Genomic DNA, 12,749 nt, shown 5'->3' with positions numbered 1-12,749 from the left:
GTATTGTCTGTACGGTTGTCCAATAATTCCATTATAAAGTTGTTCCCCATGTGCAACCTGGTTTTGAGTAAAAAAATCCATAGTTTTTTTTTTTTTTTGCAATCGTGTATAATTCTGTGATGTGTGTTTGTAGATAAAATACACTCTTCTTGGTTGTGAATTTCCTATAAGTAAATCAATGAGGATTATTATAGAAGATCTGTGTATCTTTGATTTATCTATATGTGTATATGTTTGTGTATATATATATATATATATATATATATATATATATATATATACATACCCTGTATATATACTCTTATACCAGAGTGGCAGGTGGTGATCTTAGACCTCAAACCGATATGGTTTCTACTATTTTACGGATAGTCTTTGATTAGTTTTTCTTAGTCTCTCATTTAGGTAATTCCTCTTAGATCCGTCTTACATTAGTCTCTCTTTGAACGTATTGTCCACGAGTGTTTCTTGCAGCCTGTTACGGGGTGATCCCACGCTGACAGCGTCCAAGTATATAAATAAATAAAAATAGATACAGGCGCAATATGAGAAGCATCCGTGGATAAATCCCAAATAGGTATAATTAAATTCTGCTCACCTTTGCAGGTTGTGCGCCCCCGCACAACCCCAGTGAACGCGTGACAGTCCGGGGTGATCCTCCGTTCTAATTGTTGTATCCGTGCTTGTTGGATCCAGACTTTGGAATCGCTTTAGGCTCCTGAAGTCCACCGGCACCTTGGGATTCAGGTTTTTCTTTGCGATCCTCTGTTCTCCAGCTGGATTCTCTAATGGATTGTCTGGTCCTATGCAGCTATTACCGAAATCCCAGGTAGGGAGTATGCATATAGGAAAGATTTTTTTCGGTCTGCTATAGCGCTTCTGGAACCATTTGCTAATATTTAAATGTTGTATTTTTATTTTTTAATGTTGAGCTCCTATTAATACAACGCGTTTCAGCAATCAAATATGCTTTCATCAGATATAACAGGAGCAATGTTTAAAACTTCTTATATGGATTAAAATAACCAAAAGGTGAACCTTTTGGGTGTGCCGCTGTTAGATCATTAAAACTTTAACTCTTAAACTCCCTGATATCTGGAGCTCGTATCAGGGTGGTAATAGAGGAATTCCATTAAAAATACCATTAAAATATACATACTACATTCCAAATAAATTATAAATAAATTATGATGGAGTTGAATAAACCATAGTTAATTTTATTGCGACTGATTTTTTATATATTTGTATTATACATATATATCTGTATCTATGTGTATACAAATTTATTTTATAAATATGTATAAATATTTATGAGTCAGAGTTCTATATAATAAGATTAGAATGTTAAAATAATATCTATAAAAAGTTACTAATCAAAAAAAATAAAATTAGAATAAACGATATAGTATAATTCATCTCCTTCATTTTTTTTTTTTTTTCATGCATATGGATAAAATTTATAGGAATAAAATTATATAAAAATAAATAAGATAAAAGTATGTGTGATTAAATAGCAAAGGTAGAAGCTGATGTTATTAATTTTTAGAGATCATAAAAATTAGGGTTCAGTGTCTATTGTTTAGCAACATTGTCTAATGTCAAATTGTGTCCTTCTGGGGCAAGTGTGCCAAGTTTAAAAATCCAATAACTTTCTTTTTTGATCAGTCTTGCTAGTGAATCCGGGTCGTTATTACTGATGTGGTCTATAATGGTTAGTGACATTTTACTAGGATCTTTATTATGTGTATTATTGTAATGTTTCGAGATACTATGTGTTACGGGGGGCTGTCTGATAATAAAACCCAAAGGAATATCAGACAGTCAGGGTCCACCGTGCAAAGACTCTGCTGCAGACTATGGCAGAGGATAAGGGGTATATAAGTGTGCCACTGTAAATAGTAATAGCACAAGTGGAGAGTGCAATACCTCTGTTAAACTCACAGAGGAATATAATTAGAAAATAAAGCAATTCCTCCCTTACTTGGAGGGTGTGTGGTATGGTCTCTGTTAATGGTCACAGAGACAAAAGCAGTGAGTGTGAAATGGCACCTACCTAGGTCCGTTCCTCTAGCGGTGCCAGGAGACGGACAGCAGCGTAAGCCGCACAAAGCTCCTACCTGCGTTCGCTCCACTAGTGTGCGAGGACACGAACCACTAGATATGGCACCTGCCTAGGTCCGCTCCACTAGTGGTGCAAAAGAGACGGACAGCAGCATAAGCCGCACAAAGCTCCTACCTGTGTTCGCTCCCCTAGTGTGTGAGGATACGAACAACTGCCAGACGCAGTATAAGGAACGTTACCCTAGCGGCAACGTCCACCTACGAGTAGAATCACAAGGCCCAGCCTGACCATGTGCCTCAGGCACCTGCCTATGTCCGCTCCACTAAGAGGTAAGGATACGGATCGCAGCCGAAGCTGTAAGGTATAAGAACGCTACCCTGCCGGTAGCGCTCACCTAGCATAGACAGAGAGATGCCTACAGGGACGTGCACAGAGCGTCTACTCTCATGCATGAACCAAGAGGACTGAGCGCTTGGCGGCGTGCGTCAGGGTCTTATATAGACTCTGTGCCTCATCCAAGATGGAGGACACCAGAGCCAATCCGCTGCCAGAATGACAGCAGTGATGTCACACTGGCCTATCACCAAGCAAAGCGTCACAAGCACATGACCAGCGACCAATCGGCATAGAAGGTGTCAGAGACATGTGACCACGTGTCACAAGCACATGACCAGCGGCCAATCAGCTTAGAAGGTGTCAGAGACATGTGACCTCGTGTCAGCGATGATGTCACCCGCACATGTGCAATGGCTCCAAGATAGGATTTAGTCTCCAGCGCTTGCACATGTGCAGTAGCAAGAAATCCGAACATAGTCTCCAGTGCTCGCACATGTGCAGTAGCAAGAAATCCAAACATAGTCTCCAGTGCCACAGCAACTGTAACACTATGCAGTTGGTATCCTATTCTTATATTATGATGATGCTTATTCAACCTTTGCATTTCTTGTATGGTCCGTCCCACATATTGTGTACCGCATGGACATTCTAACAGGTAAACCACATATTTTGATTGGCAATTTAGTCTGAATTTTATTGGAAAGACTTCGCCAGTGGTTCTGCAAGAAACACTCGTGGACAATACGTTCAAAGAGAGACTAATGTAAGATGGATCTAAGAGGAATTACCTAAAGAGAGACTAAGAAAAACTTATCAAAGACTATCCGGAAAATAGTAGAAACCATATTGGTTTATATATATATACAAACAAATACACATATAGCTAAATCAAAGATACACAGATCTTCTATAATAATCCTCAATTTACTTATAGGAAATTCACAACCAAGAAGAGTGTATTTTATCTACAAACACACATCATACAGAATTATACACGATTAGAAAAAAGAAAAAAAAAAACAACTATGGATTTCTTTACTCAAAACCGGATTGCACATAGGGAACAACTTATAATGGAATTATTGGACAACCGTACAGACAATACAGAAATTAACACAGACGAAATTATTAGACTAAATGAAACAAAAAAGAAAAATATGGCTGAATTATTTTCCCAATATGAACGCAAATGTAAAATAGAGATTAATAATCACATTGATAAAATGTTTTTGGAAAGGTATTTATTAGAAAATATCACCCCTATAGAATATAGGTTTAATCAACAATGTCCTTTTCCTCAGGATATTGAATTTACAAAGAAATGGGAAGACTACTCCCTATCATGCTCACAAGGAATGTTAAAACTAATTATGAGCAAAAATAATAAAGTAGTAGAAGAAGCCCTACAAGACATTAATAATTTAAAACAAAGTTTAGAGATATATTCCCCTCCAAATGATTACAAAGAAATTGACCTAATTTTGAAAATCACACTCAGTAAATATGAAGAAGAAATAATAAAGAAAAAAGACATCAAATACCTAAAGGAAAAAAAGTGAAATAATGGGTGACTCAGATATCATGGAGATAGAGGATTATAATGATATTGAAATAACGAATAGCAGCAAAATAACAAAAACAAGAAAGAAAGCAGAATAAAAGACAAACCCACCAGTCTAATGAAACATACACACAAAAGGAAGGACAATTCACTAAATTATCTAATATCCGAAAAACAAATAGCATACTATGAACAACATAAATCTAAACTGAAGAATATTCAGATAAAAAATAACCCAATGGAAACAAAAAACAACGAAAAATCTCCTCCAAATATAATCAAATTACCCATAACATTTGGATCCACTTAGAACGAAATCCCTCAGAGGATCAATACAGAGATAACAGATATGATTGCAAATACAATAACACCGATTTACAACACCGAAATAACAGATGTAGGAACGGAAGAAATTTTTAATACAGGATTGATCCCTACACAGACTAATAATCCTATAAATAATATGTCAACACAAATAAATGAAGCACAGAATATAAATAGAAATGCAGCAACCCTAGAAATCATCCAATATTCTGGTTTATCCCTATTAACACTACATGAAGACACAAACATACAGGACTCCATACAAACAAATACTAACACACCAACTACTACAATAGAAATACAAAAAAATAATAATCCAATAATAAGTAAAAACAATATGAAGATTATGCAGTTTTTTCAAGTGGCTCCGGGACGCCACCCCAAGAGAAAAAGAGGAGGAGGGGATGTAGAGGAGGAATTAAACACAACCGAGGGAGAAAAAAACAAACAAGAGCTGACCATGAAAAAAACAAAGACAACATAGCTCAAACGGACGAATTATCTGGACAAATAAATTCGGACAGAGAAAAAACAGGGATCTTTAATATCTCTAACTATGTATTAAAAGATAATGAAAAATCATTACTAGAACATGGTCTATCTTTCAGCCCAACCTCAGGTCTAGATACATTTTCCCTATACCTTGATCTGAACGATTATTTTAAAAAACTAACAGTACAACGCCATTTTCTAATAGAGGAAAAAGGTAATCAAGGAACATACCCCATAAAAGGACAAAGGGATACAGAAGGATCAGGTGAAACATGTAAACCCAAAAAACACTAAAAGCAAATTTTATCCATTACATCATAAAAGTTCTCATTTAGGCGGGCTTTGCACACTACGACATCGCAGGTGCGATGTCGGTGGGGTCAAATTGAAAGTGACGCACATCCGGCATCGCATGCGACATTGTACTGTGTAAAGCCTAGATGATACGATTAACGAGCGCAAAATCGTCGTAATCGTATCATCGGTGCAGCGTCGGCGTAATCCATAATTACGCTGACGCGACGGTCCGATGTTGTTCCTCGCTCCTGCGGCAGCACACATCGCTGTGTGTGAAGTCGCAGGTGCGAGCAACATCTCCTACCGGCGTCACCGCGGCTTCCGTAGGATATGCGGAAGGAAGGAGGTGGGCGGGATGTTTACATCCTGCTCATCTCCGCCCCTCCGCCGCTATTGGCCGCCTGCCGTGTGACGTCGCTGTGACGCCGCACGACCCGCCCCCTTAGGAAGGAGGCAGGTCGCCGGCCACAGCGACGGTCGCAGGGCAGGTGAGTGCGTGTGAAGCAGGCGTAGCGATAATTTTCGCTACGCTAGCTATCACACGATATCGTACCTGCGACGGGCACTATCGCGTGCGACATCGCAGCATCGACTTGCGATGTCGCAACGTGCAAAGCCCACCTTAGAGACCTTTCAGCAATTAGTATTAAAAGATATTAGAACCCTCGTTTTTCCCAAGAAAAGGAATAATTTAACATTAGAAGAAAGAAAGGCTATTTTATCACTACGTGAAAATAATATAATTATCAAAAGAGCGGATAAAGGATAGTGATAATGGATAGATCCTGGTATATAAATGAAGGGAATACGATACTCCAAGATCCAGAATATTATGAACTATTAGAGAAAGACCCCTCAGCCCCAATTGTCCAAAATTACAATAAAATCATTCAAGATGCCCATTAAAAAGGGCTATTAAACAAAAAAGAGAAAAGATTTCAGGATGTTACCTACCATACAACACCATATAACAGGTATAAATTCTAGAACTAGCCACCTATCTCATTATATAGACTTATTTCTCCAAAGTTACGTAATAAAACTAGATAGATAAAACTAGATTCTTTTTTGAAAGATTCCACCCAACTGATTAGGGAGCTGATGGATTTACCTTTACTAGAGAACAGCATCCTCCTCATTTTGGATGTCTGCTCCTTATATAACAATATAGCACACGAAAAAGGTCTACAAGCAGTTGAAGATATACTATCTAGAGATATGGAATTATCCGATTCTCAAAAAAACTTCCTATTAATAGCAATAAAATTTATACTAGAAAACAATATTTTTTCCTTTGAAGGCTCCTATTACAGACAGACTAAAGGCTGTGCGATGGGGACAAGATTCACACTCAGTTATGCAAATATATTTATGGGTCCCTTTGAATCATTATCCATCGCACAGTCAAAATATGCAAAACATATAATAATGTACCGCCGTTTCATTGATGATCTGTTTATAATATGGAAAGGTCCAAAAATAATGGTTAATGAGTTTGTACAGGACCTCAATAAAAACAACTGGGGCCTATCCTTTACAGCTACACATTCGGATAAACTAATCCAGTATTTGGATATACAAATCATGGTGGACAAATCAGGGAAGGTCACAACATCCACTCATTTTAAACCTGTGGACGTTAACAGCTATTTGAGATTCGATAGCGGACATCTGCCCAGATGGATCCAAAATATTCTATATGGACAGTATAGGAGAGTAAGGAAGAATTGCATGGAGGATGAGGACTTTAAAACAGAATCAAAGGTCCTAAAAAAACGGTTTCTGGAAAAGGGGTATCCTAACAAACTAATATATGATGCTTACAAGAGAACAAATTCCCTTTCACAAGAAATGTGCATAAAACCAAAAACTGATACCCATATAGAAAAAAATGATAAGATCAAATTTACTAAATGGAGTCTGGTGACCACATATTGCCAACCGCGAACACTCATTGAAAACTTGTTGGAAAAATACTGGTTTATACTAAAGGGTGACCCTATTCTATCCGAACATATACCAAAAAAACCCGTTATTATATATAAGAAAAATAAATGTCTGGGGAACATGGTCGCACCCAGTAATACAACAATAAACCGATAACACCCATAATGGAAAATCCTAACATAAGAGGATGCTATCCATGCCTAATACCAAAATGCCTGTGTTGTAAAATTATCTCAAAAGGGGCAAAGACATTCACCTCCAGAACCACTGGCGAAGTCTTTCCAATAAAATTCAGACTAAATTGCCAATCAAAATATGTGGTTTACCTGTTAGAATGTCCATGCAGTACACAATATGTGGGACGGACCATACAAGAAATGCACCAAAGATTGAGTAAGCATCGTCATAATATAAGAATAGGATACCAACTGCATAGTATCTCTAAACATTACAATAATACACATAATAAAGATCCTAGTAAAATGTCATTAACCATTATAGACCACATCAGTAATAACGACCCAGATTCACTAGTTCAAAGTTATTGGATTTTTAAACTTGGCACACTTGCCCCAGAAGGACACAATTTGACATTAGACAATGTTGCTAAACAATAGACACTGAACCCTAATTTTTATGATCTCTAAAAATTAATAACATCAGCTTCTACCTTTGCTTTCTAATCACACATACTTTTATCTCTTTTATTTTTTTATAATTTTATTCCTATAAATTTTATCCATATGTATGAAAAAAAAATGAAGGAGATGAATTATACTATATCGTTTATTCTAATTTTATTTTTTTGATTAGTAACTTTTTATAGATATTATTTTAACATTCTAATCTTATTATATAGAACTCTGACTCATAAATATTTATACATATTTACAAAATAAATTTGTATACACATAGATACAGATATATATGTATAATACAAATATATAAAAAATCAGTCACAATAAAATTAACTATATGGTTTATTCAACTCCATCATAATTTATTTATAATTTATTTGGAATGTAGTACGGATATTTTAATGGTATTTTTAATGGAATTCCTCTATTACCACCCTGATACGAGCTCCAGATATCAGGGAGTTTAAGAGTTAAAGTTTTAATGATCTAACAGGTTCACCTTTTGGTTCTTTTAATCCATATAAGAAGTTTTAAACATTGCTCCTGTTATACCTGATGAATGCATATTTGATTGCTGAAACGCGTTGTATTAATAGGAGCTCAACAATAAAAAATAAAAATACATTTAAATATCAGCAAATGGTTCCTGAAGCGCTATAGCAGACCGAAAAAAATCTTTCCTATATGCATACTCCCTACCTGGGATTTCGGTAATAGCTGCATAGGACCTGACAATCCATTAGAGAATCCAGCTGGAGAACGGAGGATCGCAAAGGAAAACCTGAATCCCAAGGCGCCGGTGGACTTCAGGAGCCTAAAGCGATACCAAAGTCCGGATCCAACAAGCACGGATACAGCAATCAGAACGGAGGATCATCCCGGACTGTCACGCGTTCACTGGGGTTGTGCGGGGGCGCACAACCTGCAAAGGTGAGCAGAATTTAATTATACCTATTTGGGATTTATCCACGGATGCTTCTCATATTGCGCCTGTATCTATTTTTATTTACTCATCCTGGTTTTTGTCCGCTTCCTGATATGCATGTCCCCTTCCTGATATGTATGTCCCCTTCCTGGGAACCTTAGATTATATTTGTGTGCCGCAAAAAGTAAATAAAAAAACTAAGAATTATTCTTACCGTTAATTCGGTTTCTAAAGAACCTTCCATGACAGCATAGGAGGTTGTCTCGCCACGCCCTAATTGGGACAGGAAGCATAAGAGAGGTTAAAAAGACCCTCCCACCTCCCATAGCCAGTGTCTTACAAAGAACCCATAGCATATGAGAAGTATAAACACATCCAGGAATATCGAGGATTAGGGAGGGAATTACGTGCTCTCGTGGAAGGTTCCTAGAAACCGAATCAACGGTAAGAATAATTCTTATTTCTCTAGTCCTTTCCACGACAGCATAGGAGGAATACCAACGAATTGATACCTAGGGGGGACCACAGCCTGCAGGACTTTCCTGCCAAAAGCCAAATCCCTGTTGGAATTCAGGTCCAGACGATAATGCTTCGTGAAAGTATGGAGGGAAGACCACGTAGCTGCCTTGCAGATCTGCTCGGGAGAAGCCCCTGCCCGTTCAGTCCAGGATGTATGAGTGAAAACTGTGGAAAAAGAAAGCGCAATAGGGTCTTACCCCAATATATATAGGGTGAAGCAAAGAATAATCCTACTCACCAATTCGGGTTGTGACAGTCACAACACCTATAGCAGCATGTAACACCAAGTCCCGGCAGCGGTCCCCATGAGGCAGATAACAGAGAGTAGTAGAGAATGTGTTTCACAGCCGCGCCAAAAGACTACTGGATTCTTCTCAGATTAATGTTTCTTTTATTTCATAACAGGTCAAATCTGATGATTTGATGATTCTTTGCTGGTTTGTCCTGAAGAAGGGAGCTGTGTTCTCCTGAAACGCGTAGACTTGACCTGTTATGAAATAAAAGAAACATTAATCTGAGAAGAATCCAGTAGTCTTTTGGCGCGGCTGTGAAACCCATTCTCTACTACTCTCTGTTATCTGCGTTCAGTCCAGGAGACAGAGGTAGCTCTGGTGGAGTGTGCCGTAAATCCGGCAGGTGGTGACAGATGCTGGTTGAGGTAGGCTTCTCTAATGGCTCGCACAATCCAGTTGGCGATGGTGCGCTTAGCCACCTTCTGCCCTTATTCCGACCAAAGGGCTGGATAAATAAGTTGTGATCAATACGCCAAGGTGCTAGAAGGTCTAGGTAGTGTAACACCATTTTGCGAACATCCAAAGAATGGAATACTTCCTCCCCTGCATCTAAGGATGCTAACAGAAGGAAGGAAGGACAATGGATTGAGATCGATGAAAATCCGAAACCACCTTGGGAAGGATCCAGCTGAAAGACAATGCTGTCATCTCTGACGGCTAGGTATGGCTCCCGCATGGACAATGCTTGAAGTTCCACGACTCTCCGAGCAGAGGTAATTGCCACGAGAAAGGCAGTCTTGTGAGAGAGAGAACGGATGCCACAGGAGGACAGAGGTTCAAAAGGCGACAGAAAATCCGGTAAAGACCACATTGAGATCTCAGGATGGTGTCAGGACCCTACTAGCAGACACCATGAATCGGCGGATCCAGCGATGATCCACCAGATTTGTATCGAAGATTGTACTGAGTGCTGAGACCTGCACCTGTAAGGTGCTGGGCTTAAGGCCCAAGTCCAATCCATTCTAAAAGAAGTCGAGTATTTGAGCAATGTTAGGTAGGAGCGGGTCAGGAGGACGAGAACCCCACCAGGAGGAAAATTTAATTAAGATTTTATTGTAAATGCGATTAGTCACTGGTTTACGGTTCTTCTGTAGAGTAGCTACAACCCTGTCATAAAGTCCCTGGGCCCTCTGTGCCTGGGCCTCAGAAGCCAGGCAGCCAACTTGAGTTTCTGGGGATCTGGATGGAATATCGGACTCTGAGACAGTAAACTGGGGTCTGGACCCAGGAGAACCGGTCCGTCGATTCTGAGAGTCAGGATCAGGCTGAACCAACTCCTCCATGGCCACAGAGGAGCTACCAGGATAGTTGTGACTCCGTCTTCTCTGATCTTCCGCAGGGTCCGTGCCAGAAGAGGAATAGGCGGGAAGGCGTGGTCGAGACGAAAGGACCAACTGTGGCAGACGGCGTCCACCCCCAACGCGTTGTCCTGAGGGTTCAGGGAGAAAAATGTTGCGACCTTGCGATTTCCCTCTAAAGCAAAGAGGTATATCTCTGGAGTACCCCACCTGGCCCCCAGAGAGCAGAACACCGCTTGGTCCAGACTCCACTCTCCTGGGTGAACATCCTGACGACTCAGGAAGTCTGCTTGAAGGTTCAGGGTCCCCTTTAGATGGACTTAAGAAAGTGACAGCAGGGATTGTTCTGCCCAGAGGAAAATTCGGGAGGACACGGACTTCATGGCGGCTGACCTTGTACTGTCCTGATGCTACCGTGGTGACATTGTCGGAGTAGACTAGAACGTCAGTGTCCCGGACGAGATCCTGAGCAGCCAGGAGGGCTTCTCTGACCGCCCTGAGTTCCCGGTAGTTGGAAGATTGGGAGCTGACATAAGGACTCCAGACCCTTTGAAACGATGTGTTGGCAACCATAGCCCCCCACCACCTCTGGCTGGCATCGGTCGGCAGCGTAACCAGGGGCGTCCGGGTCCATGCGAGCCCTACCATCAGGTTGTTGGGATGCAGCCACCAGAGAAGAGACGAGGAGACAGTTCCTGAGAGGTGAAACTGTTTAGTGAGGAAGGGAGTCTGTCCCAATGTGCCAGGATATGATCCTGGAGACAACGAGAGTGGGCCTGAGCCCACATGACTGACGGAATGCAGGACGTCATGGAATCCAGAGCTGACATAGCCGCTCGAAGGGTCGGACGTGCTTGTCGATGAAGAGTCGAGATTTTGGTTAGAAGGGTCAACCTGTGGTCATCTGGGAGAAATGATGCCTGTCTGTCGGAGTCTAACAGTACACCGAGAAACTGTCGAGTGGAGGAGGGTTGCAGCTGAGACTTCTTGAGATTGGGGATCCAGCCCAAGGACTGAAGAATGTGCAACAACCTCTCCACATGGCTCCTGAGGGTCTGAGCGGAGACAGCAATGAGAAGGAAGTCGTCCAAATATGGAACTAGACAGACACCTTGCAATCGAATGAAGGCAACTACCTCTGCCATGATCTTTGAAAAGATTCTTGGAGCCGAGGAGATCCCGAAGGGAAGTACGTTGAACTGAAAATGAAGCACGTTCCCCTCGTGCAGAATCGTACATTTGAGGTACTGCCTGTGACGAGGATGGATGGGCACATGGAAGTAGGCGTCTTTCAGGTCTTCTGAGGCCATCTGGTGGTGTAGACCTATCAATGGAATAGCAGATTTCACGGACTCCATCTTGAAACGCCGGTATCGGACCCGTTGGTTGAGACGTTTCAGATTGATGATAATCCGGACGTCTCCAGACTTTTTTTTGACTAGGAAGAGACGGGAGTAGTGGCCCACCCCTTCTTCCTGACTTGGGACTGAGGAAACGACCCTGGAATGCGTTTGCTCCTGTATCTTCAGGTACCCTGTGATGACAGGGCTGTGACTCGGAGGCCTGGTTGAGGGGGGTGTGGAGACACGGGGCTCAGTGGGTGCTCTCGTCCTCTGGCCCAGCCGCCTTTAGAAAGACAGCGTGGCTCAGGGCTCATCCCAACTGAACGCATGACCTCCTTAACCGTGGGCGGAACACTACTCAGACAACACAGGGTGAGGGAACCACAATAATTAGACTTTATTGGATCCCTACAATATTAACGGCACATAACACATAACAAGCAAAACACACAAATGTAACAGGCAACACAGTATCACCCTTCCGCTGGCTCATCAGGGATTTAGAATGGCCATGCCTCAGAGGTTCCAGGGCTAATTACTCCAATCCAGCAGCACCCCGCTTTCGGCAGGCACCCACCGTGACTGGAATAACGCCAGATTTAGGAAGCTGTCTGAGGTCTGCAAAGTCTGTACCAGGTGTCCGAATTTTCCCAACCTGGGTTTCCTCCTTAACTAGTCTCTGGTATGATGATATAATCCTGGCAGCCGGAGTCGAAA

The 12,749-nt window shown here is 41.1% G+C and overlaps 1 protein-coding gene across 4 annotated transcripts in view; it reads right to left on the bottom strand.

The window, feature by feature from the left end:
- Positions 1 to 12,749, bottom strand: part of ISOC2 (isochorismatase domain containing 2) — a 447,375-nt gene that overhangs the window by 396,886 nt on the left and 37,740 nt on the right. The window contains exon 2 of one of the 4 annotated variants that reach the window (XM_075329339.1): positions 8,794 to 8,852. The exons of the other annotated variants lie outside the window; for them this stretch is intronic. Coding sequence (XP_075185454.1) covers positions 8,794 to 8,823 — 30 coding nt within the window. The 5' untranslated portion in view covers positions 8,824 to 8,852. The remainder of the gene's footprint in view (positions 1 to 8,793; positions 8,853 to 12,749) is intronic. 4 annotated transcript variants of the gene reach the window in all.

This window comes from Anomaloglossus baeobatrachus, chromosome 11, assembly GCF_048569485.1.
Source record: "Anomaloglossus baeobatrachus isolate aAnoBae1 chromosome 11, aAnoBae1.hap1, whole genome shotgun sequence".
Lineage (NCBI taxonomy): Eukaryota > Metazoa > Chordata > Amphibia > Anura > Aromobatidae > Anomaloglossus > Anomaloglossus baeobatrachus.
The sequence above is the reverse complement of the archived record's forward strand: the minus strand, read 5'-3'. Positions and strand labels throughout refer to the sequence as shown.